The sequence below is a fragment of the Trachurus japonicus genome, chromosome 10, assembly GCF_045865225.1.
Source record: "Trachurus japonicus isolate A0001 chromosome 10, Traja_1.0".
NCBI lineage: Eukaryota > Metazoa > Chordata > Actinopteri > Carangiformes > Carangidae > Trachurus > Trachurus japonicus.
In genome coordinates this window covers 33,354,253-33,381,547 of record NC_140916.1, presented here as the reverse complement: position 1 = coordinate 33,381,547, position 27,295 = coordinate 33,354,253, and the positions used below count along the sequence as shown (strand labels likewise).

The window sequence follows — 27,295 nt, the reverse complement described above, 5'->3', positions numbered from 1 at the left end:
TTTCAAAAGCCTGCCGGGAACGCAGCATTAGCGAAAACGACCGGATCGCTTACTTCTGCTTTAATTTTGACAAGACACGGCTCCAAATTTTTTTTTTTTTTCCTGCGACCAATCGACTAATGAAATTTTGGTCGGCTAATGATTTTTTGGTCGACCAGCGCTTGGTCGACTATTTGGGGGCAGCCCTACATTAAACGTATATAAACTACCACATAGAATGGTGCATTTACCTCTGAAATGTCCACATCCAATTGGCTTGTGGTACTATCATGATAGTAAGTGTGTGTGTGTGTGTGTGTGTGTGTGTGTGTGTGTCAATAGCAAAAAAAAGCCACATTCGGCTTTCGGTGGAATGACTGTAAAGTCTGATAAATACATGATCGCGTGATTATCGAAACGGCAATTAAAAGCCCAGATTTTTTAGAAAGGGTCTCCTACTGCTGGAAAAATACAACAAAAAGAGCAGTGGGGAAAGAAACTGCTCAACGACCGTGCAGTGATTAAAACTGTTGCACGTCGCCTCAGGAGCCCGATGGGTCCTGTCTGTAGTGGGGACATGGACACTGAGTGGGCTGAGTGAGACGACGGTTCCTGTAGAAGTTCCTACCTCCTCCCTTTAAGTGTTTGTGAGAGAGTATGATAGTAAGTGTGTGTGACTATAGTAGTATATGTGTGTGTGACAATAGTAGTGTTTGTAAAAGAGTATGATGTAACATGTGAGAGCAACTATGAATTATTTCCTAAACGGCCTCTCATAAAAAAAAACGGTAGAATTGTTCAAACCAGTATTTCCAAAATCTGGAGGTATATTTTGTGTCACTCTGAGTTGGGTTGGTCAGAAACATAACTCCATTTTTTGATCGACACATTCTGCAAATAAGTAAAAATGTCTTACAAAGGCATTGTATGTAGGAACATTACATCAGGACGCACACTTGTTCTGCTTTTTTTATTTGTTCTTCTCAGTCTAAACCAGGTGCATTCACTAATTAGCTCATGTTCCCGGCTCAGCTATGCTGATAGGACGCACCTGGTTTAGTGCATGAGCTGGTTTAGAGAGAGAGAGAGACCAACCAGCCCATTGTTGTAATGCTGTGGCGATTGTATTAACAGGCATGCCAATAAAGCTTGAGAGACTGTCATTCATTCATGTTTTCTCTTCTCTATTCTTTTTACAGAATGGCTCTTAGAAAGGTCATCAATGAAAAATCCTCCTGTCCGTATACAAAACTGCCAATAATTCCTGTCAAAGTGCTAGAATTGGAGGACGATCCCAAAGTTGTTTCTTGGGACTTTAGTAATGGGGTCAAAGCATTGTCCACCAGAAACAATCAAGTGGCCATACTCTCAGATGGTCACTCTGACGTGATCAAGCTAACCCTTTTTGAATCTCACCAAAGGCCGTTGTTTTGCCATGAAGGGTTATACCCTGAGAGGGCACCCCCCTCCCTTTATATAAATATCACCAAAGACACACTTTTTTTAAAGGGCCTGTGGTGGAGGTGACAGAGGCACAGGCCCTCCTTCACCCTGTTGCGCCACTGACACCCATCAGTCAATGGAGAGATGCCGAGGGCCTCGTTTCAATTGAGGGAGAAGTGGTGGAGGTAAGTTTAGCAATGCCCCTTCTATTTAGTATTAAGTATTAATTACAGAACATCCGCTTCTACTGGGAGCAAAACAGTCTGGTAGCTCTGAGTCTTTACTCAGCCTTAGCTTTATTTATTATCTTTTAAGTATATAAAGTAGTATATATATATTGCCTTTTATTGATAGTGCAGCCGAGAGAGACAGGAAATGGGGAGGCAGGCGGGGCCACAAAATACAAGAATTGAAGCAGAGCAACTGACCCAACAAAGGTGTCTGAATACTTAAACACATGAAATGACTATTAAAGGAAAATGTTGCTATTTCTTTTAATTAACAATAAACATTTTCATTTTCAGATGTTTTTAATTGTAGAATTTAAATGCAGCAAAAAAATATCATTCCGGAAAAATGGTTTGCGGATGGTTTCACCTGGTGACCCAACTACAAAAGTGATGAAAGAATTAACAGAGCGGTACAACAACCAGAGGAGCCAGGAGCCAACTGGAGATTATATGATGTGCGTGTCCTCCAGAGCTGGTAAGGATCCATTTTGGAGATACAATTCAATTTCTTTCATGTTAAGTGGACTGATTATTCATTTTTTGTGAATTCTGATCAGGTGATTATCTAAGGGCAAGGGAAAAGTTGAAGGCTTCTCTGACATGTAATACGTCAGAGTTACAAACAGATGACATGGACGAAGTAATTAGGAAAAGGAAAGTGAAGCCAAGGTTTGATGTTCGAAGATATCCTGCACACGTTCAACATCCAGGCAGATATGTTTAAAGGAGCTGTATGTAAGAAATGTACCGTGTTTTCCGGACTATAAGTTGCGTTTTTTTTCTTTAGTAGTTTCTTTAGTTTAGTAGTTTTGGCCATGCCATGCGACCTATATTCAGGAGCGACTTATCAAAAATATAGCCTATGCTATGACCACACGAGGGAAGGGAGGCTTTTATTTCTAAATCCCTCCTCATTCAGTAGCTCATCTTCATCTTCCTCACGTGCCGTTCTCCTCGCTGCGCTGTCGGACCCGGGTCTCTGTCTCCGTTTCGCTGTAGCGCTTCACTCCCAGTCAGTTCAGAGCATTTTCACAGCGTGTTTGTAGGGGAGGAAACATCTAGAGACAGAACAATATCTCCCCAATACGTGTCTTGTCTTTCCAGTGTTAAGATGAGGTTTTCAAAATAAAGTAAAGTAAATATTCAAAAATTCGTGGACTCGTTGTTTAAAAAGAGGTGCTCTTTGGAAAGGGATCAATGATGTGAGAAAAGAAAAGAAAAATTCCAAGGCACTCTCTTACCTATAAAATGCCTTTATTAAATTATGGCCTGGTCAACATGACAATTAAAAACTCTGATGCGTTTCGGCGTCTAGCCTTCATCAGGGAGTCAAATGGAGTAGGACAGGAACAATGGTTCTTTTATACAAGTGTTTATCCAATGACAAGTGTCCACCTGGTTGCCACAGCCCAGAGTGGGTGTGGTCATCAGCCCATTAAAGGGACATATCCATGGCCCAGGCCTCAACTAAGCTGAATGAAAGAATAAAGGAAAACAATCAGTGATATGTACAAAATAAACATGACAACAGATACCAAAGAGAAAACACTAGATATCAAATAAGATACAACAAAACAATCAAACAGCATAACCGGGCCTGAATGAGGACTTTAGACTTCACTGTTTTCTTGTGAGTTTGTTATGTTCTCTAGTTTTTCTCTGGTTTCTGTCTGCTTATTATTGTATTTGTTTTATCTTATGCTGTTTGATTGTTTTGTTGTATCTTATTTGATATCTAGTGTTTTCTCTTTGGTATCTGTTGTCATGTTTATTTTGTACAAATATAAATATAAATACGGTTGCATTTTGTCAATCACTGTATTTTATTTTGAAAATTGACCGGATTCGCTCGTTGTTTCATGTGTGACTTCCTGCCAAGATTGGCGCGAGCCGGCCGCGGAGGTACGCACCGATTCGGGTCTGATCTGAACTACACCATCGGTTAACAAGGGCGCCGAAAGGAAGCGGGCTCCGTTCCACGGCCCTTTGGCGGCCAGTGTGAACCTGCCGTCACATAGTCGGCCGTACTGTGAGCGGCTGGGTCCGCACGCACCGTCCGCAGATGTTTGGGGTTTCATAGTCGAGCGTCCGTGCGGTCGTAAGAACTGAGCTTTGTGCGGACATTGTCCATTGGACGTCCGCGAAGTCCGCTCCGCCCGACGGGTGCTGTGTTCTGCTTACGACCAGCATAACTTATTAAAAATGAATAGCAAATAATAGTGAGACTTCCTAATGTATAAAAGATTAACAAAATGTAAACGCACACTGAATCCTCCCGGTTACACCCCGCCTTTCCGAAGCCCCGCCTTTCCGACAATAGACTTCCATTCATCGTAATAGCGGGGTTTTCTATTTTTTCTAAAGACCCCGCTACTCCGAAAAGGCTATTGGGGGAAACCCCCAGCGCGCAGTGCGCATTGATCCTTTTTTCCTTTTAGGGGTCAAACGGATCATGTGCATAATTAACTGCAAAACAAGCAAATACTTCATATTAATGACATAACGTTCATTATGCTTCTAGCCTGTCAAGCCTCTACCTGGTCTTTTTTACTAAACTTAACCAACTCCTTTCTTCATTGCCTAAGCCTAACCAAAGCATCTCCCTCAGTCAGCTGTCAGTGCGAGCGGCGGCTGCAGCAGCCTCGCGCCCGTGTGAGCTCAAGCCGGCTTCAGCCGCGCTCGAGCGGAGCAGGGGGGGAGAAAAAGAAAAAAAGTGTATTTCTATTACTGTGTGGAGATCTCCAACAACGGAGTCGGGGAGAAAGCAAGTGGGACAGATCTGCCCAGTCCCTGAGCAGCGCACGTTTCACAGACAAGCCACAAAGCAGAATGTAAACAACGTCACGCGGTTCAGCACCTTGGACAGCTGCGGGGGGGAGGAGGGGGTGTCGGAGTAGCGGTGTTTCGAAGTGGGGCTATTTCGGAACAGCGGGGTGTCGAAGTGGAGGGGTGTCGGAATGGAGAGCTGTCCCCAATCCTCCCAAAACCTCCTTCGCAATATGTCTATTTGTGCTTCTTTTTTTCTTTCTCTATCTCTCACACTGAACGAGGGTCAACAAAATACACGCTTATCCACAATGTATGGCAGCAAATACATTGTGTATTTATGGTCATTAACACAGGCAAACTCAGCGGTGCTGCATGGATGAAAAAAAAACAAAAGACCTTCAGGCGAATATTTGACTATTTGTCAACTTTTGGGAAGTATTTGACGAATACCAAAATTCAATATTCGTCAATGCCCTAATAGCTGGCCATTTGGACATATCTGAAATCCATTCATGACTGGGAATATTACATGGGTCTGATAAAAACTAAACTTATCAACCAGCGCATCCACTGTTTCCCATTAACAAACGAGTCTGTGGTGGCTGCGGTTACACCCCGCCTTCCGAAAATAGACTTCCATTCATCGTAATAGCTGGGTTTTCTATTTTTTTCTAAAGACCCTGCTATTCTGAAAAGGCTATTGGGGGAAACCCCTCCATTTCGAACCGCCCCCCCACTCCGAACGGACAGATGGACGTAATCAGAAAAGAAACGGAGGCTGTGCAGTGCGCATTGATCCTTTTTTCCTTCTTGGGGTCAAACAGATAATGTGCATAATTAACTGCAATACAAGCAAATACTTCATATTAATGACATATAATGTTCATTATGCTTCTAGCCTGTCTAGCCTCTACCTGGTCTTTTTACTAAACTTAAAGCAGATATCAGTGGAATGTTTTTGTTAATATAAGTCCTAAATAGTCCTATTTTCCGTCAGCAATCACTTACATGAAGTATTTCAGCCTAAACACGAGTCTCTCCGTCACTCTGCTCTGCTGTAACCCGAGGAGAAAATTTTCCTTGTGGGATACAAGTGTTATCCAATGAGGGGAGAGAACGGCATGAAGGGCTGTGTGTGCAGCCAAGGGATGCGCGTGAATGTGGTGACGTAGCACGAGGACCAATTGATGCCTGACAAGGGCGGGGGCTGCTAACTCATGGTGCGTTCAAGGAAACTCGTACTTTGTGTTTTTCCTTCCTGTGAAGTCATACCAGTTCGATCTGGTACGAGTTCACGGGTCGGAAGTTACGAGTGGCCGTTATAGGGAACTTTCACAGACAACAGGACGGTAAAAACACGAGCTACGGGTTACCTGGAACGCTACCAAGTCGTAGTTGTGACTTGAAGCTGTAACTTACGGTTTCAAAAGCCTGCCTTGAACACAGCATTAGCCGAAACGGCCGTGCTGATGATATCTGCTTTAACCAACTCCTTTCTTCATTATCAATAACCTTGCCATCTCGCTCATTTTTTGGCGTATGTAATCATTCCTTCTCTCATGAGGTTTCCTAGCATTGTATAGTGACTCACCAAGGCTCTTACGACAAGGGAAATGTCACAAAATATTGGTGAAATGAACGAGTTTCGCAGCGGATAATATGTTATTTAGAGGCTGCATTGCGTGCCCCGTGTTCTCGCATTATACGGGTATACGCGACGCTCAGCTGGATCTAATTTCGTCGGAACGACTTGTAATGACACCAAAGTTATCTGGGTGAGTAAATGATCATATTTTATGCTAGAAATAAGGTCCAGATTGTAAAAAACGGTAATTATCCTTTAAGGAGGTCATTTATTTGTATGTATTTATTTATTTGGGGGCGGGACTAGATAAGCTTTTGCTTCTCCCGCTTTCCCTTTCGGTCATGTGTATTGTATTACTTGGATTGAGATGATGTGTGATGATGATGACTAATTGACATGCCCGAAATGAACCAAATAAATAAATCTTTTCTTTTTTTTTAAATCTCAGTTTACATTGTTGGCCTATGTGCCAGAATTGGAAAATAAAAGTCAGGTTATTTGACTGAAAAAGATGTAAAACATTTTGTTTACAATGCGTGTTTTGTTTCCACAGATTTCAAAGAGTGAAGAAGAGGATGTCACACTGGCCCCCCAGGACACTGAACGACCAGCACCCCCACCAGCCCCCAAAAGAGAGAGACAAGTACCACCCACTCCTAATCTGACTGCATATCAGCAAACTGTGACGGCCTATTGCCACTAGGGCCTGTCGTGTGTGTGTGTGGTTGTCTGCCTTTGCTTTTGTCTGTGCAGGGTTGCCGTGGGCGTGGGCTCTGACGCCGGTGGGCCTGGCCAGTCCCCAGGTGTTCTTAAGTGGCTCGTTTCTCCCTCCTCTGCCCTTGCTTCACCTGGCTCCAGAGGGAGAGCGGAGTGCAGCTCCGCCGCAGCCCCTCGTGTTCCTCTGTTCTTTTGTTGTGGTTATGTTTAGTTGATACATTCTGTTGCGTTAATAAATTATCATCTTATTGTTTCACCTTTAGGCTTCGTTGTATTTGTCCGGCCTAGAGCCGGGTCGTGACAAAACAATAATCAACACACTCAATAATCACAAAGATTGTGAGCACTTTTTGCTGTCCCTTGCATAATCAATGAGAAGGCTGTCTAATCGAAAAAAAAAAGCTCAAGCTTGTCTAAAAATACAACAAATTAGACTACTAGACTATTTAATTTCTAATAATATAATAATACCTGGTAGTTAAAATGATTGGTGGGAAATGACCAGGAGTTACACTGTAAGTCCGGGCAAAGTAGCACGTAATTAGCATGTGTTACGCTCTAAGAGACACAGCCTTGTTATACTGTAAAATGCGGGGTAATTAGTGGCGGAGTGAGCGAGAGTTACTCTGTAAATTGGTGTAAAGTAGGACAGAAGTTACGTGCTAAGACGCAGCCTAGTTAAACTGTAAAACAGCGAGAGTTACTCTGTACTTGTGTGGAAGTTGGTGTAAAGCAGGATGTAAATTAACTGAAGTTACGCGCTAACACGCAGCCTAGTTACACTGTAAATGCACGGGGGAAACGGGGGAAAGTGAGCCGCAGTTACTCAGTACTTGTGTGAAATAAGGGGGCAACCTACGCGGAAAGATAGCAGAAGGTACACTCTAAGTCGCGGGCCGCAGTGTTGCCAACTTGGCGACTTTCTCACTAAATCTGGTGACTTGCTAAACCCTCTTGGCGACTTTTGTCAAAAGCAACTTGCGACAAATCTAGCGACTTTTTCCAGTGTTATTACAAACGTTTCTGGTTTGGAGACTCGGATCTGAAAGCACGTATCACAGCTGTTTTCAACGAGCAGCGGTGCTGCCGCGAGCACTCACCGGTAGTGTGTCGTTCACGAGTGATTCGTTCGAAGGAACAAATTATTTAAGTTAACGTACTGACTAGAATCACTTCCTGCAAGAGTACACGCGGATGTCATGCAGCGTTTATGAAAGTAAGACAACCCAAGGTTCATTTTTTCACAGTATCTTTTAATATTGTTGCAATTTCGGTGATGACACGTCTCATCTGCCTCATCTCCTCAGCCAAGTTGTTGATGGCATCTATTGTTTCCTTCTGTAGCTGCAGAACCGTGTCTGTGAGCACCCGACCGGTGGACTGACGCGTGGTGCTGGGGGTGGGGGCAGCCTCCGCTTTGCATCCACCTGTAATTAACGATCTTCATTATACGATCAGTAACATTTGATCAATAAATTATAAACATGTGCTGTGCGTGAGGAAATAAAAACATGTTGTTTATTGTATTCTTTGGATCCCCATTAGTCTACATAATGATGCAGACTATTCTTCCTATTCTACCTTTAGGTCAGACCACTTCTTTTTTAATTCTGGGACCGTGCGCTCCGTGGCACTGACCGAGTTCACTGCTGCAGCAACCTGTTGCCACTCACTTAGTTTTTTTTATTTGTGATCCCACTCACGTGACCGCCGAACAAAACGACTTTTCGGGTCTACATCTCTCCCACAAGCGTCTCCACCTCAACCTCGTAAAAATGTCGCTTTTCTCTGTCTGTCTGTTTTATATGCAGATCACATTCATGAGGTCGTTTGCGTTGACCATTTATGGTTAAAAAGGGGCGTTACAGGGCGGAACGTGAAGCTGATTCAGCTGCGCACACTTGTGGGAACTCTGTGATTCATAAAGCAAAGATTGCTTACAGGTGTGCGTACGCAGGGTTTTGTATTTACTGGCGCACGCAAAACTTGGCTTTTGGGCGTACGTACACTTTTAGTAACGATCCCACGCACTGTTTTATAAATGAGACCCCTGCCCAGTCTCTGAGCAGCGCACGTCATAAACCTGAGCTCCCACCCAAGCTGATGCAGGTTCGAGGAAGAGATGTTCTCTCTGTATTTGCATTCAAAAAAACAACAACAGCAGTCAGCTACATTCCCAAAAAAGGTAAAAATGTGCTGCTTCTGAGCATCATTGTTTGGCCAACAAGTCACTGAAGAAATGAATAACATAAAAGACGAGGCCCTAAAAACTAAAGTAAAGTAAGTGTCACATCCTCTGTGTGTTCTTTGTTCAGTGTCCTGACTTCCTGTGGTCTCCTCCTGTGATTAGCTCATGTGTTTCACCTGTGTTGATTCCCTCACCTGTGCCTGTACCTGTTTCTCCTGATTTAACCCCATGTTATCCCTATATTGCTGTCAGATTGTCTGTCAAACTTGCCAGGGCTGTTGGAGCTGTGTTTTCCTTGTTGTATATTGTGTATGTCCTCTCTGTAAGTAGATACAAATAGTGTTGTTCATGGTTTCTGGTTGTGTTGATTTGTGTTCTGGTTTATGATACTGTGACAACCAGTGTTTCCCCTACCATTCTATTGGCCTGCACGGGCCCCCGCCCCCCCTGAAAAACAGGACATCTAGGAGCCAATCGCGGTCAAAGTGGACCTATCAGTCTAATAAAACTGTTGGAGCGCTCCACCTGAAGCACACAAGCTGCCCAAGCAACCAAGCGGCGCTATTCTCCCTCTGCCATCTGATTTTTAAATACCAGCGCTCACGCCGGGTACACACCGGGCGAGGAAGCGCCGCAAACTACATCAGATTCACCGCGGCGTGCACCTCCGCAGCCGGCTCGCGCCCTGCAGCTGTCGTTTTGGCGTCTGGTCTATTTTGTTTAATCATAAAACTGGCGATAAAAGCACCGCTGTTTAACTATTTAACTCAGTAGGTGCGTTTCCATTACCCCTTGAAATGCGCAAAACCTATATTGAAATTAAAAACTGGTAATGGAAACACCTACATTTCGAAAAAAAACTCTCAAATATCGCTAAAAAGTTTTTACGCTCTCATGAGGTGGCTTTTGAGACGTATCGATACAAACGTGTATCGCAAAAGTGTAATGGAAACACTTTTTTCGCTCTTCTACACGTCACCGGAGTTGTGTGTGTCCACGCTGTGTTGGTTTATGTGACTTGAGGGGACAAATGAACCACATGTTTATTGTCATGCATTGCTGACTTGGGCATTGTCTCTCAATAAATTAGAAAAACCTTTCCTATCATTCCCCTTTTCCGTGCATGGTTGAAGGAGACTGGCTCGCATCCACACTCCCACTCCCTCCTGCGCCGAAATGTCACCTTAAGGCGAGACACGGCAGGCAAAAACATCGTTTTTTCACGCACTTATCAATTTTGAGATTTTGGGCTATTTTGCTTCCTTAACATGTCTTCTTTCAGACTAGTACAAATAAATGGTCTAAAATACACATTAAGGGTGTTTATTTTACTTCACTTTGACTGGTGTCGCCTGTAGATTTCTCCTAAATTCACCAGAACTGAGCGTTCTATCGCGGAGCGAGCCGCGTCTGCTATCAGACTCCTGTCATATCAGGATCAGCTGTGAAGCTCTCTCTCTCCTGCACAAAGTTACCGGTTCCAAAAATGGTCATTTCCTTTGTGCCGGCAACGAATCATAAAAGTACGAGGGAGGGTTTTATCCCAACCGCGCCATCTCATTGGCTGGTGTCGTTTTCTGACAACGTGATTCGTTTAGAAGCATCACGTGACGCGCTCAACCGGCTTTTCATCCGGAAATAGCTAACGGAGGGACTTTTAAAAATGACGAAAACAAATCGATTAAAATCCTCACATAGGAGACAAAAGCAACTGTTAATTGCTAGGAAACAAAAGGGACAGCAGAGAAACTCACCGAGTGATAGGATCCTGTTACAAAGTGCTTCATCGCGGAAGCTGTCACTCGTAAAAAAGGAGTGTTTGGATGCCGAGGGAGACCAGCGCGCTACACAGCAGTGGCTTCTCATTCACGTCAGACGTTTGAATGAACTGATCGGAGATTTAATATGCCCCAATTGCGCCGGTACAGGGCTTAAAATTACAATCGACCCTCAAAATCATGGGTTCTGCAGTAGTTTGCTTCTGGAGTGCAGTCTGTGTGAAGATGACAAGTACCGGAAGAGTGTGTTTACATCCACTCGTCTACAAGACATCAGCAGGAGCGATGTGGCTTTTGATGTCAATGTGCGCATGGTGCTCTTAGCACACGAATTAGGTATGGGGTATTCTGCCCTAAAAAAAATCAGTGGAGTGTTGGGGATCCCTGGCCTTCACCTGAAAACATATCAGAGACACAACAAGACAGTGACAGGTATGGAAATAGGGTAGACATAGCCCCCCCTCCCTCCCTCCCTCTCTCTCTCCCTCCCTCTCTTTTTATTTGGTTGTAACCACAGTCACTTTTTTTAGTGTTGTCTGTTTTACTTTTACAGTACAAACTTAATTTCAGTGGACAATATTAAATTACTGTGGTCAAGGAAAAATAAACAGCAACAAGTATATTTTATTTATATTCTAATCTACTGTAAAGTAGTCATATAGTCTTGGGACCACAACAATATCTCTTGTCAGTTTTACTTATGCAAGCATCTCACTCTGTCAGAGTCATTCTGCTCCCCTATCCCTTACAAAACACATTTTATGTTATGTTTCTGCCATTCAAGTAAAAAGAAATGTGTGCTGTATAAATAACACTTGACCAGATGACCAGTTGTTAGTACACTTTATTTATTCTCATCCTTTACTGTTCATTTTAGTGGCAGAAATTGAGAGAGGCCTGGAGTCACTGCATGGGGCCAGGGAGAAGATCAGGCAGGCTTATGCAGATGTTGATCCGGAGGTGGCAGAGTTGCTGAGGGAGGATGCAGATGCAGTGATTAATATAAGTGTGTCATTTGATGGCACCTGGCAAAAGAGAGGCTTCACCTCTCATTATGGAATTGGTGTGTGCATTGACCTACTTACAGGACTAGTGATAGACTATGAGGTCCTGTCCTCATATTGCCATGCTTGTGCCCTGAAGGAGAATTCAAAACAAGAGAAAAGGATAACAGAGCAGGAGTTTGAAAGCTGGAGGGAGACGCACAAGGAATGTGCCAAAAACTTTACCGGATCAAGCAAGGCAATGGAGCAGGAATCAGCCAGGAGGATGTGGGCCAGGTCTGTGAATCGCCACCAGTTCCAGTACACTGAGATGCTGTCAGATGGGGATAGTGCAGCATATAGGGAGTTGGTTGCATTGAACCCATACCCTGGGCATGAAATAGCTAAACTGGAGTGTATCAATCATGCCCACAAGAGAATGGGCACAGCACTGAGAAAAATTAGTGCACAGAAAAAATTAGGAGGGAAGGGTGTGGGAAAGCTGACTGCCAGTAAATGCAAAACGTTGCAAAATTATTATAGAGGGGCAATTCTGAATAGCCAGGGTTCAATAGATCAGATGAAGGCAGCTATATGGGCAGGTCTCCTCCACTGCATGTCCACTGATGATAACCCCTTGCACACCAGGTGCAAGCCCTCCTGGTGTTGGTACAGAAGAGCAGAGGAGAATGGGGAAACACCTGATAGCCATAAACACCATGCTGGAAATTATCTCACAAAAGAGGTGGGGAAGAAGCTTATCCCTGTGTACCACCGCATGTCCAGTGACAGCCTGCTGCAGCGAATGCAGCATGGAGGCACTCAAAATGCAAATGAATGCCTCAACTCCGTCATATGGTCACGGTGTCCAAAAACTGTCTTTGTGGGGAAAAGCAGGGTTGAGGCAGCCGCAAGCATGGCCATCTCCACTTTTAATGAAGGTGCCTCTGCCATGCTGAGTGTCATGGATAAGTTGTGGCTTCAGAGCACTGTTGTTACTGTTGATGCAGTAAGGGAGACTGATATGCTCAGAATCTCAAAAGCTGAGGCCATCTCAACCAGCAAGGCAAAACGAAGGCGCAAGGGTCTGAGCACAGCTAAAAAAGTGAGAAGGCATCAACAGGAAATGGATGAGGGGCCTACATATGGAGCAGGCATGGGTGACTAGGAGGGCAGGTCTAGGTAAATGTTAGAGACCTTGGTTTGGATCAGATTGAGAAACATAGCTACTGCATTTCTCAGTTATTAATTTGGATGTGTTTAAGGTAATCTGTTGTGATGTTCAATGAATTTGGTATATTGTGTCTGTAAATAGTTCTCCAGTCAGGGGTGGACTGGGGCATTTTGGTAATTTTGTTGTTAACCGGGCCACTCTCCAGGGGGTGGTGCAGGGATGCTGGCAGTTGAACTGTAAGTGGGAGACAAAAAAAATATCCACTAACTGTTAATATTAAATATACTTGAAATGTCAAAATGTATTTACATCTATAAAGAACATTTTATTACATCTTGTTTTATATTTAGATAGGCTATTTTAATATACAGGAATATTACTGTTACTGTACCTTTCATTTAAGTTATATATAAAAAGAAAAGAAAAAAAAACATGTTACATATTAACATATGGTGCCTCAGATAAGCACTATCAAATGCTCTCATGTATATAGGCTACTGAATAGGTTGCCTAGCTTAACGTTTTACAGTCTGCGAATAAAGCACTTGTTAACACATAATTAATAATTAACCAACACGTTTTCATCAGTTTAATTTGGAAAGACATAATGAGATAATGATAATGACATTACTAACGTTAGTTATTTGTTGATAATGCCACAGAGTCCTGTCTGGCTCTAGTCTATGACGTTTTGACGGCAAAAAGCAACCTACATGTGCTGTGGTAAAATTTAGCATTAGCAAAAATAATTATCAATAGCCTACAGCCGCCTTACCTGAGTCATGACGTCCCCCCCCCGTCACGCTGTCCTCCGCTGACCGACGACGACGCCAGAGCCACAGGTGCTGCTGCCGTGCTGCGGATGACCGTCGAGCTGATGCGGGAGCAGTTAATTTCTTTCAGACATTTGGCAGCATCCGCTTATAATGTCCGTCCCTTATTTTTCCTCTAATTCTCTGCGCCTCCCGTGCGTTTCTCCTCAATGTGGTCTTCTGGTATGCCTCTCCTGATTGATTGATTGACAGACGCAGACGGAGGCCACTACCGCGCTGTGATTGGCCAAAAGTTCAGTGACCGAGGTGAAACAGGTGTGACACTCACGTGGGCCAGATATGATTAGACACTATTAGAGAAACTGAAAACATTGGTTGTCATATTACAGATGAGCCCAACTACACCTACAGTGTTAAGTTTTTTTCTTTCTTTCCTTTTCTCTGGCCTACTGGCCCACACCTGGAACTAACAATGGCCAGACACTCTTGTTTCCAGTAACAATTTGTGGAATTTTGCAATAGAATCTTTAAAGGCCGTTTTCTCAAAATGAGTTTTTTCTTATACTCTGAACCCAAAATCTCCACTTCAGCAGCACTTACAGACACCAAACCTTCCAGTTGTATTCCTGTCTATATTCTGAAGGTTTTTACAGAGGGGATTGTTGATATATCATTCACAACCTGATTTATACAACAATTTATACCTAAAAACAGGGCGAAATTTGATTTTTTTGGGCTGGTTACAGTATTTTCTGATTTACAGAGTGATAAAAAGAGATATCCAAAATCCCCTCTGTAAAAACTTTTAGCTTTAATATGTCAACAAAATAAAATAAGAATTTTGAAAGTAGCTTTATCCAATCTTCAGATTTCGGGTCTGGAAATGTGCGCAAATTCACGCATATTTAACTAGATAATGTCTCATTTCCATATTTAAACACAATATTTAACAAAACATGTAATACAAAAAATTATTGTCTCAATGTAAGTAATAAACATAGAAAGTTTCATGGCAATAGCTGTTAGTTAAATTTTTTACCCTATTCACCTGGGGTGTCTCGCCTTAAGTCACATAAACCAGTACGGGTGTGTGGACACAACCACCTATATTGTTGTCAGCACCTCATCACCGCTGGTGTTAAAAGGCTCCGTTCTTTCTCTAGTCAGGTTAAAGCGCACATCCGCCGTGTTGGTAAACAAATAGTCCCTCTATATCAACGGAGGCAGCCATGCTTGATCAGCTTGGGTTGGAGGTGGTGATTGCGGGCCAGCGGGGGACAGAGGAGGGGGCATTCAGGCTTCAGCACGGTACAGAACAACTGGCCCCAGTGTGAGTGCATCCTTATTTGTGGCCGCTGCCAGCGCCACACGGGCTTTGCCTTTCAGCAATCAAGCGCTGTTTTTGTCTTTGTTATCGCTGTGCCGTCACCATAGAAACACAAGACGCATTGCGGCTCATTCGCAAAATACCTTTCAATGGAAACACCCGCAAATAGCAATTGCACTTTTTCGAAGTTTCAGAAATATCGCTTTTATTTTGCGAAAATCTGTAATGGAAACGCAGCTACTAGTTGGGTTTCCATCCACCTTTTCTAATGCGCATTTTGTGAAAATGCGCATAAATACTTGAATGGAAACGCCAGAAATTCGAATAAAGGCAGTAAATGCGCATAAAAGTTTATACGCTTGGAGGGGGTGGATTTGTCAGCGTATCGAATAAAGGAAATGCGAGTTTTTGTGATGGAAACAGATGATGCGAATTGAAGCAGAGTTTGTGGGTGAAGCTGCTGGACTTCACCCAGCGACGCCCCGGTCTCCCAGCTCTCCTCTCTGCACCGCAACACAAACGCGCTCCGTAACCCATAATCTTTTGATGACGGTTAAGACTACACAAACACACGCCGTAACATCGTTATGTAACTTATTGATTTTTCACCGGCTTCGTATGTAAACAGATGCACATGGAGGAGAGGAGCGTAACCAAAACAGCGGAAAAGCGAGCAGACTGTCGCAGTTCCTACTGTCTTTCTGTGTAAATATCTCATGTTACAACATGAAAACCTGCAGCTTATATTCAAGTGCGGCCTATAGGCTATATGTATTTTCTTTTAAAATGTAGCTGGTGCGGATTATACAGGTGCGTCTATAGTCTATAGAAAGTACGTAAATTGTCCATGATGTTGAGTGTCAGCTGTCAGCTGAGTGTCAACTGTTGGATACATTCACGCTCTCTTATGACGTAATCTCACGGTGCACTCCTCCTAATCGCAAAACACTAATGAATGGAAACGGGCATAAATTCGCTTTGCTTTTTGCGCATTTTCACAAAATCCGCTTTTAAATTCGATACGACTTGGATGGAAACCCAGCTACTGTCAGCTGCGTCAGCTTTAGGCTACTTTGAAAGTCCAGTGGATCAGAACGGAGCGTTTGTACGGAGGGAGAGATCAGCTGATCAGCTGCTGTTGACTTTCTGAGCGTCTCCGCCGAGAGTTGTCTCCGCCTCCTCACCCGTTGAGCTGAGCATCAGGAGGTCATTATATATTAGACCAGCGTTTCTCAAACTTTTTTCAGTCAGGGCACCTTTCAAAAGTGCATAAAATCTCACGGCACCCCTGTGTAAAATGTAATTCAAAATGACACTGCATAGCCTAAATGTCCTGTTTATTTAGACGGGACAGTATTACAGTATTTATGCATAGGTGCCTCTGTAGCCTACATATGCACACGCACACGATCCGCAATGTGAGAGGAAGAGAGAGAGGTCTACATGGGCGCAGCGCAGGCCACGCGTTCACATGAATATCCACCGGCGTCTCCGCTCCGTTCTGACTCCGTTGCGAACAATCAGAGAGTTTCCACCGGTGGAAGAGGAGAGAGGAGGCTGTGACTCACCATCAATGTGAGATGTGAGCCTGGTACGACGCACCTGGTCTTGGTGATCCCGCCGACCCGCGTGGCCTTGGGGTGGAGAGTGCAGAGCTGGCGGCAAATGGCGTCCACCAGGCGACTGGCGCTGGGCCAATTTGCCGGGCCCGAGTGCGTTCCTAGAAGGCAGCTGAGCAGAGAGCAGAGTGTTAGTGCATTAATGTCCTGCAGATGTTCACCAGAGGAAACCAGGATGTTGTTGATGACACTCACCGTTGGAGACTCTGCTTCCCAGGGCAAGAGGTGTCCTTCCCCTTCGCTGCCTTGAACCGCCCCTTTTGCTGTCCCTCCCGGTGTCTGGGAGGGTAGACGACCCGCTGCTTGTCGCCCTCAGGCAAGCGGTGCCAGAGAGCGATGAGCCGGTCTACCCTCGCGTCAGAAAGCCCCTGAAGGTTGCGAGCCTCCAGCAGGGCCCTGGCCAGCTTCAGGACATGCTGGTATCCAGGCTGGCCGTCAGGACCCTGCATCTCCTCCTGAGGACAGACGAGACACAAGGAAGACATGAGCAAAGAGCCAGGAAGCTTCTTCACATCTACACTATAATAATAATAATAATAATGAATTTTATTTATCAGCGCTTTTACAGGAGCTCTAAGACACTTTACATTAAGAAAAAATTCAGTTAAAAATAAAGACATATAAAAGACAGTATAAAACATGTAAAACAGTTAAAAACACACACAAAAATTATATATTAGCTGTAACTGTATATTGTATGTCTGTCTATATGTTATATGTTTTGGAACCTGCACCAATAAGCTGTACTGAAAGCACAAAACTAAGGCTTGGACAAATGCTAGATGTTTTTTAGTTTTTAAGTGAAGACACACCAGGTCTCCTACCTGTGTACGCAGCAGGCTTGGTGTAGTCCTGAACCATCTGAAGGCCAAGCACCCGTTGGCTCTTCTGGTTCAGGACGTGCTTGAGGTGGCCACTGTAGGAGTGCAGAGGCGCCTGATGTTGTCCTGCAGCTGCATCCGGCGGTGCAGCTGCTGCTGCGCGGTCCTCGTTCCACCTCACCAGTCCATCTACCAGGAACGCCTGAAAGTACTTTGCACTTGCACTTGTTCCTGAGGAAGGAGGTTTCACATGAAAAAGTCAATTTTATTTCTATGAGGACACGGAATATATTTAATGACAAGCCCTGGCACACATTCAGATACCTGGGATGAACCGGTTGAGGTGGAGGTGGAAGGACTCCAGAGACGTGGAGCCCCTCGCGCAGCGATATACCGGCAGCACGACCCCGCCCTTGGTCAGGCCGCCGGTCCTGGTGTACAGCTGCACGCCTGGTGGGTCCTGGATGCAGCTGAGATGGCGCCTCTGCGTACTCCAGATGTCCTGGATGCGGAAAGCGTCAAGCAACGGGATGCCCAGGGTGTCGTGTCCTGCCGGGCCGCCGAACGTGTCCAGAAGATCCTGGATGAGGAGCGTCGACTCCTCGGCCCCACGTGTCCTGCGACGACAGTGGAGCCGCCACTCCTCCCTGGTGATCTTCTGGATGATCTCTGCCTCGGTCAGGTCGACCATCCCGTGCCTCCCCCCCAGCTGGGACCGCTTGGCCTCCACGAGACGGCCTGCATCTTCGGCGTCCACCTCGAAGATGCAGTGAGACAGCTGCCTCATGAACGCAGGGTACAGCTCGTGGCTCTGCGTGGTGGCACCTGACGCAAAGCGCCGCATCAGGTGCCAGATGTCGAGCCGCACCACGAGCTGTCCCCACTCCTGTGATCCAGAAAGATAAGAATATGTTAAACTGTTCATACGACATATTAACAGACAGTCACTGTGAGCATTCTGATGTTCAGTCTCTCTGTCCCACCTGGAACAAGGCAGCTGTCTTGGACACGCCGTCTTGCTTGCAGCAGTCACGGTCCACATAGATGACCTCTGGGGGGGGAACCCCGGCGAGTTGGTACCGCCTCATCAAGCCGGCCGCCATCCGGGACAGGCCCTCGGAGCCCTCACTGCACGTGAGGACGCTCATGAGGACCTGCCCGTGCTCATTGCCGACGTTGGTGACCCAGGCGGCTGTGTCCGAGGCGGCACCTGCGAGCTTCTTCGTCACCTGATAGGAGGAGAGAGACAGAGAGAGAGATTTCACATGTTAATGTTTCACACACACACACACACACACACACACACACACACACACACACACACACACAGTGGTGTACAATATGAAATTGTGAGACACAACTTGCCATCTTGGTGGAATCCATCTTCAAGATGGATCCGAAGGTGGAAGTGATCCTGGCCTTGAACTCATCCAGCCGCGTCAGGACGTCGTAGCCGAAGACCGTCAGCAGCCAGATGGGTGATGGTACGGGGGGCATTTCGGGCGGTGGTGGGAAATGCCCCCTCAAGGCCAGGAACTGCTCGCACACGCCGAGGTAGTTGATGGCTTTCCGCATCCAGGCTTCTGTGTGTAGCTCCCGCAGGGTGTTGAACAGCCGGTTAGCACTGTTGCCCAGAGTGCGAGACCTGAGCTGTCCAACCACCCTCTGGTCACAGGACAGCCTGCACAAACACAACACAAAGGTTACATACACATTCATCACAACAAACACTCAGACGTATAGGGAACAATAAAAAGTCTGTCTTACTTGTACGTCAGTACAGCTGGAAATTGGCAGCTGTAGGTGGAGGGCAGCTGCCTAATGATGCCCTGTGACCACCCGCCGACCTTCTTCTTGCATCGACGGCACTCCAGGTACTCAGTGGCCATGAGATACCAGCCGTCGATGTCCAGGACCCTCCGGATGGTCCTATAGAGCCCAGCCTTTGTGAGTGACCCAGTGCACAAAGGCTGGGGGCATGTCAGCTGTAAGCCCCGGATCCTGTGGGGCATCCACAAGAACAGCCGACATGCGAAGAAGGGGTCGGGGGATGCGGGAGGCTGTGTGTAGATCGGCCGGGCTTGGGGAGGGTACCACCTAGGGCTGCAGCTATCGAATATTTTAGTAATCGAGTACTCTACTGAAAATTACATCGATTAATCGAGTAATCGGATAAAACGTATTTTTGCTTGGTTAAAGAGCAATTATGAATAAACAAGAGAAAATAACATATTTCACTCAATAATGGATGACCAATTGGTTTCCTTTTGTAGAATCAACTGTTTTTATTTCTTAAATTCACAAGCAAGTATTTTCTGGTCTTGAAACATTACTAAAGAGGCGACTACTGCTAACATAAATAAGAATAAATAAAACACAAATAAAAATAAATTAAGTTAAATTACTTTCAAGATATCAAAAATAAATAAAATTAAATTACTTTCAAGATATCAAAAATGTTTTCTGTGGAGATGCTGCAACATGGAAGACGTGCTGCTGTGGTATGCAAGGGCCGTGTTACAACTAGAGTGCCTATAGAGAGACATTTTCTGTCTTTTTGTCGCCTTTTTCTCCCTCAGTCAAACACCCACGTCCGCCCCCCCGTTAAGGTTTCTACCTAATCAACGGTCTCACCGCAACAGATGGTTCACGTCATGATAACTTCCACAGTCCATAGTCGTTTTCTTTGTTTGATATTTCAAGAGACTTTGGTTAAGTAGCCTAACCATGGATAGCTCCTAGGCAGGATTGTTCTGCTGTGTTGTCGCCACTCGCCACCGTCCCCCCGTCATCGCGGCCATCGCCTCGCCGCCGCCGCCGCCCCCCTCCCCATCTCCGCCGTCATCCGCGGCGAACGGCCGCGCGGGGGGGGGGGGGGGGGGGGCGTGCACGGTTACGTTCATAGGTTACGTTACGGCGCACGTTGTGCCACATTGAAAGTCCGTGCGGCCGCTTGAACTACAATTAAATTAACGATTCCTCGAGGCAGAAAAAAATCCTCGGACCATTTTTTGTAATCGAGGTACTCGAATTACTCGAGGAATCGTTTCAGCCCTAGTACCACCACGTGTTCAGCTGCGTGATGAGCTGAGACCTCCCCGTGCTGCTCCTGGTAAACAGCACCCGACCGATCCACTGCTGCTGCTCCGCAGTGAGAGCTGCACGCCAGGACACAGGCAGCAGCTGGAGGGAGGGAGGGAGGGAGGGAGGGAGGGAGGGAGGGAGGGAGGGAGGGAGGGAGAGCAAGAGAAACATAAAGCACTTTAATACTTGAGGAAATGACGTGATGGGTGAGGACAGCAGTGACCTCTGACCTGACAGGTGACATGTTAGACAGGCAGCTTTACCTCAGCACTGCTAGCAGGTGGTGGGGGAGGGAGGAAGGCGGGTGTGGTCATCTCCTCCCGGTGGCGGTCCCCTGGTCCTGGTGGTCCGGGAGGTCCTGGAGGTCCCGCCAGTCCCGCTGGTCCTGGCAGTGGTGGCGTGGAGGAAGCTGCAGGGGCTGCAGGAGGGTGCTGCTCCTCCTCCTGGGTGGCCTGCAGCATCTCCTCGTCCGTCACGTCCAGGACGGCGGCAGCAGCGGCGGTGGTGGCGGTGGCTGCAGCTCTGGCCGTGGTGGCGGTGGCGGTGGCGGCTGCAGCTCTGGCCGTGGTGGCGGCGGCGGTGGTGGCTGCAGCTCTGGCCGTGGAGGCGGCGGCGGTGGTGGCTGCAGCTCTGGCCGTGGAGGCGGCGGCGGTGGTGGTGGCTGCAGCTCTGGTGGCGGCGGCGGTGGTGGCAGGAGGTGGATGCAGAGGCCGGAGAGAGAGAGGGGCCTGTACTTGGGAGGCTTAAAGAGAAAAACAGTGTTGCAGTGAGATGAAGAAACTAGACAGCAGCAGCTTTTACTGTTGTTCAACAACATACAATGGACTCAATGAGATTATTTTATGAAAAGTGCTTTACAAATAAAATGTATTTTATTATTTTATTATTATAAACCTGTTCATTATGTTTAAAACAAGTTCAATCATCTCAAATATTTACAGTGTATAGAGCACAATATGAAGAGCAGTCAGAATGAACACTATTCCACACCTAACACTTGATTTTTACTACTTACACTCTTCCAGGTCAACTACCGCCTTGACCAGCTCTTCGTCCGTGGGCTCCTCAGCCGATGGTGTTGCTGATGGAAGAGCTGGTCTGGAGGAGGCTGCAGTCACAGTCAGAGGATCAACACAGAGCAGAAAGAGTGAACATGAGAAAAACAGTCCAGTTGAACCCTGTTACGTGATTTAGAGTCAGACTACACTGCAACTTGACTTGCCTGGAAATGCAGGTTTCAGTGTGCAGAGCTTCTGCACTTTGGCCTGCATTTCCACCCCAGACAGAGAACGCCGCCCGGAGAGGAAAGCCCTGATGGCGGGGGCTAGAGGGCTACAATGACAAGAACAAGGCATGTATAAAATACTTTTCTGCAGAGAGTGCATCTATTCATTTTTAACTAACATCACAGCTTATAACACGTATGTGGCTTTGCTCTTTTCAGCCAAGACAGAGGCTGTCCTGCTGCTGCTGCTGCTGCTGCTGCTGCTGCTGGCAGCTGCTGGTGCTGGTGCTGGTACGGCGGCGGTGGAGGCGGCGGTGGCAGCGACGGGCGCGGCGGATCCAGCAGCAGCAGGAACAGCTCTCTGTCTGTCCCTCTTCCTCACGTAGAGGACGGCGTTCTCCATCTGGGACCCGGGAGCTGGGGCCTTCCTCCGGAGGTAGTTGACGAATCTGTGCCAATCAGAGAGCTCGTTAGAAGAAGCTCATCACCACAGAAGCTACACAACTATTCAGTATTCACATGTTATTGCATCTTACCGGACTTTCTTCTTGTCCTCCGACTCGTACAGGCTCTGCAGGGTCTCGTATTTGAAGTCCCCGAAGCCAACAAGGGCCTGTCCCTCCAGACCGGGCTGGAGGGACTTTGCCCGCGCCTCCTCGAACGTACGGTGGAATCTGACTGCCTCCACAAAGTCAGCGTACGCCGAGGAGTAGCGGACAATGGCGTCCTGTAAACTCACACAGAAGAAAAGCCGTCATCACTCCAATCACTGTGTTGTATGAATATTAAACTGATAACTGTGATTCTACTCTTATAGCTGTGTTAAATAAATATTAAACTGAAGACTGTGACTGTACCTTGTTGGCCATCAGGGGGGACTGAGACCCTGTCCTCTCTCTCTCCTTCTGGTGGGAGGCGACCAGGTTGACGCAGTAGCCCACGTCGTTCTCCAGGAGCCAGTGGAAGGTCTTGCCCTGGTACTTCCCAAACTGGACCTTCCACCGGCTCAAGACGAGGGTGGCGTTGGATGTGTCGCCACCCTCGGAGGTGACGTGGGCCGTGGCCTCTGCATCCACCTCCTCCTCCTTCTTGGCCCTGTAGCCCCCAGGCTGGGGGGCCAGGGCCAGGGCCTCTGCTGAGGCCTTCAGCAGGAGGGTCCCATTTGGGGCCCTCCTGAATGTAGGATGTTCCATCTAAGCAGCAAAGCAAATTAACATCAGCTTTATGATGAGTCCAAGTACAGATATGAAATGCAAATGAGGATTAAAACGTGACATGTAGTCAACTTGCAAAAATGATCTGTATAAGACAAGAAGACAACAGTCACATTAGTGTGTGTGTGTGTGTGCGTGTGTGAGTGAAAAGTGCTGTGTGGACGCTGTGTGTTTGTGAAAGTAATACAGCAACTCACAACACAGGTTTCTATAGGTCTGATAATGTCTCTAGAGGACAGATGTGACAAATGTGAGATGCACTGATTCTTTACATGGTAATGGTGATCACTATTAGCTCATTTAACTGATGGGAGAAGGACATTTTTGTCCACTTTACAAGTAACAGCAGGTCCGAGCCGCCGCCGATGGCGGCAAAACCTCCGGTAGTTAGAAGACACTTTAAGAGTGAAGGCGGAATAATAAGAAACAAACTAAACAACGGGAAACAAAAATGACATGTATGTTTTCTACTTTACACGGTCTAACATTCGGCTAATAAATAAAACAGTGTAAATAAGTATAAAGTGACTTTTACACTCACCAGAAATCCTCCTGTCCGGTCTTGGCGGCGGATTGGCCCTGACACACAATGTGTCACAGCCAATCAGGAGCCGTGATTGTGTCAAATCTGACACACAATGTGTCAGAGAAGAAAGCTTTGCCGGTAGCGCAACCTGCTCGCTGGTTAGCTGGAGCATAACTGATCTGACTCCTCAACTGATATATATATATATATATATATATATATATATATATATATATATATATATATATATATTTTTTTTTTTTTTTTTTTTCAACTCTGAGCGCCGTGACAAAAAAAGGAAACTCCGACAGCTTTTTTCCGAGCTCCATAGGATCTGACTGGAAAGTAGACGGTGGACACGGCCCCTTTGCATAATAAAGAGAATGTATTCTATGAAATGTCAGAAGAGGTATTTTTTTCACGGCATCCTTGACGCAGTCAGATGGCACCCCAGTGTGCCGCGGCACCCACTTTCAGAGAGGCTGTATTAGACTATAGCCTATATCTTATTTTTTATACAGTCAGTCACCACTGAAAGAAGTTGTCCACTCACAGCAGGACAGATGGATAATCGGTAAAGTTAATAATTTCACTTAATGTGGCCATGAATAAATCAATTTCGATGTTTTGCCTGTTATATTTCAGTGTTGCCCAAACGCAAATCTTGAATAAGTCTTTGTTGCCTTTGTACAGAGACAATATGAAATTTGCTTGTAGCCACAGCACCTAAAAAACCCACTATTTTCATACGCACACTCAATAAAACACACACTCGTAGGCCTATTCTATAATTTCGATCAGTGAAATATATGAAAACAATATAAAATAACAAATACTAGAGGCCAATGTGTGTAGCCTATTTGTGTTTATTTAATCCAAACAGAGCGCGCGAGAGATGAACACACACTTTTCACATACACCCCCCCCCCCCCGACTCATCGACCCCCCACCCCCCCAAGACAAAACAGCTAGGGGAAACACTGACAACAATATTCTCTACTGTGTTAGTTTTGTTAGTTTCAAGCTGTTACATTATGGATGCATGATGTTCAAACAATGTACTTGTACATGTAGGAACTAGAATGGAATAAAATCATGTGATCTTGGGTTGATGTGGCAGTATCACCCTTGCCCTGTTGTGAGTTGGTTGCAGCAGTTCAACAGCATTTAAGACACACAAAAATCATCCAAAGTGTGGGAAATAAATAAAGGTATTTGTTTTACACCTACCATATTTTTTTTGGGTGTTTTCGCTCTTTTGTTTGAAACGAGAAGAAGTCGCAAATTTGCTGCTATGTTAAAAAAAAAAAAGGTTTGACGATCAGTCAACTACGGCAAAATCTGACAAATCAGGTTCAACTATGAAAATCCTTAGTCGAAAACAGCCCTACTTGTGACATTGTTGCCATCTGTTTCCTAAGTCTCATTGACGTCAATGTTTGAGGGTCCTTCGCCCCACATTCACATGGCATAGCACGGATAGCATCAGACCCTCTGAGGTGACTTTGGCTACGTTCACACCGCAGTTACAAGTGACCTGAATCTGATTTTTTTTCGCTCATATGTGAGCGAACAACAACGATATAATCAGAAACTCTTTCAACTTTGTGGACTGTCTGCATGTGAAGACTGACTGGAGTGAAGCTGGCCTCATCCTCTGCTTCAGAGAGGGAGCGGGGGGGTGAAGTGCTACAGCGCAACGGTGACAGAGACCCATGCAGGTCCGACAGTGCAGCGAGGACAGTACGTGAGGAAGAGGAAGATGAACTAATGAACGATGAGCTTGGTCGCTAATGTGTAAAAATAAACTGAGGGATTTAGAAATAAAGGCTGTTGGCCGTAGCGTCACACTGAGCTGTCAGATGAGCCAGGCAGGCAGACTGCATCACATCAAAAGTCGGTGAGTTTAAATTCAGACTCTTTTTTTTCTTCTTTTTTTTTTAAAGCGTAATGCTGTGGGTATAGAGAGGCTGATGGAGTGCGGGACGGGGGGCGGGTTCAAATCCGATGTGATTTTTTTTTTTTTCCCATAAAGTCCTACAATACCGATTGCCGTTGCCATGGTTGGTTCCGTAAACACCGTTCTGGCGTGATGTCATCAATGATCAACTGCGCATGCGGGTCACTTCAGGAGCTTGAGCTGTTCACACAGCAACCCGTAGACAGGCCACATTTAAAGGCGTCATGTGAACAGCCAAACAAAAAATCGGATTTGAGCTATAAATCGGAATTGTGCATTAAGGCCTGCGGTGTGAACGTAGCCTTTCTGCCTCTGGTCTGCCAAACAGATACAGATTGTCATCCGGCACATCAGACCTTGTAATTGCATTTCAAGTTTTGGAGACGCTCAACCTCGGGTATAACTGTTGACCTTTCCTTGCAAGGAAATAAAATCATGTCGGCTGGCGAAGTCTCTTTTATTATTCACCAACAGCAAACAGCAAAACATTTCCACAACAGTAGGCATGGCAAGGCAATTTTATTTGTATAGCCCGTTTTTACAAACAGTTTGTCTCAAAGAGCTTTACATCCCATCATAACAACAGTCCTTAGACCCTCACATCCACTGAGGAAAAACTCCATGGAAAACCCTTTTAACAGGGAAAACCATGAGAAAGCTCAGGGTGAGCAACAGAGGAGGGATCCCTCACCCAGGACGGACAGACGTGCAATAGATGTTGTTACAGACAAGAAAACAGTTTACAGTTTGTCACAGAATGTGCGAAGTATGGAAATGTTAGCAGGAGTTGATGAAGGGGGGGGGGGGGGCAGGGAGAGCCGGTCAGCTCGATGGGAGGACTGGGTGGTAGACCCATCTATGGGAAGGAAGGGGAGGCCGGTCTAACAGCAGGGGAAGGGGTGGGAGGGGGGCGATGCAGGCGGCGGCTGGTGCAGAGAGATGGAGCTCCGGTGGATCTGTGGAAACACAGAGAGAGTGCGAGACACCAAGGCCAAACTACAAAGTACAGCAGAAAATGACAGTTCAAAAATATACTGAGGAGAGGAGAGGAGAGGAGAGGAGAGGAGAGGAGAGGAGAGGAGAGAAGAGAAGAGAAGAGGAGGAGAGGGCTCTGTGTAACCAGATGTGTCCCCAGCAGTCTAAGCCTATAGCAGCGTAGCTATAAAATGGTTCAGAGCTACCTGAACCAGCCCTAACTAAAAGCCCTGTCATAAAGGAAGGTCTTCAGTCTAGACTTAAATGTAGTTAGAGTGTCTGCCTCTCTGACCCATGGAGAGAGCTGGTTCCACAGTAAAGGAGCCCGGTAACTGAAGGCTCTACCTCCCAGTCTGTTTTTAGAGATACTGGGAGTCACTAACAGACCTGCGTTCTGGGAGCGGAGTGCTCTGGTAGGACAGCAAGGAATGATTAGTTCTTTCAGATAGGTTGGAGCTTTATCATTAAGAGTCTCACAGCATCTTCACAGTAGGGGATAAGAAGAGGTTTATTCCATTTTGACTCTCTGAGGTTCCTCAGTGCGTGCGAGGACACCCACTTGTCCCATTTTTTTTCTTTCAGTGTCTCAGACATCCTTGCGCCAAACTCTGCAATATCCGCTATTTTGGTTAGGCTATGGCCTAGATTGAGCGGCAAGGATAGAATCTTGAACCTGCTGGTATTTTCACTCCATCTATTGTTTTCAGCTTGCCAAGGGTCTTTGCTTGGAGAACTAATCTTCCTATTTCCCGCATCTTTTGCCTGATGTATTGGTGTTGGCATTTGTCTGTGCCTTTTTTGTTGTAGAAGTGTTCTCCTAACTTCAGAATACATTTTTCTTGCCGAATTATGTCTGTTATGTTGTCTTGATTCATGTCATTTACCAGGTCCCAGACTTTGCCATTTGTCTCCTTTGGGACAGAGT

At 45.9% G+C, this 27,295-nt stretch overlaps 2 protein-coding genes across 2 annotated transcripts in view; one reads left to right on the top strand and one right to left on the bottom strand.

Annotated features, from left to right (window-relative positions):
* The window catches only part of hspa9 (heat shock protein family A (Hsp70) member 9), a 353,332-nt gene that overhangs the window by 46,541 nt on the left and 279,496 nt on the right, over nt 1-27,295 (top strand). The gene's annotated exons all lie outside the window — the stretch shown is intronic.
* On the bottom strand, nt 13,627-19,420 carry LOC146980306 (uncharacterized). The gene is made up of 8 exons (XM_085788876.1): nt 19,154-19,420; nt 18,752-19,067; nt 18,370-18,615; nt 17,711-18,272; nt 17,376-17,617; nt 16,761-17,020; nt 16,549-16,677; nt 13,627-13,720 (listed from the first exon to the last, which is right to left on the bottom strand). The coding sequence occupies exons 1-8, from the start codon at nt 19,396-19,398 to the stop codon at nt 13,627-13,629; spliced, it is 2,094 nt and encodes a 697-aa protein (XP_085645002.1). The 5' UTR covers nt 19,399-19,420.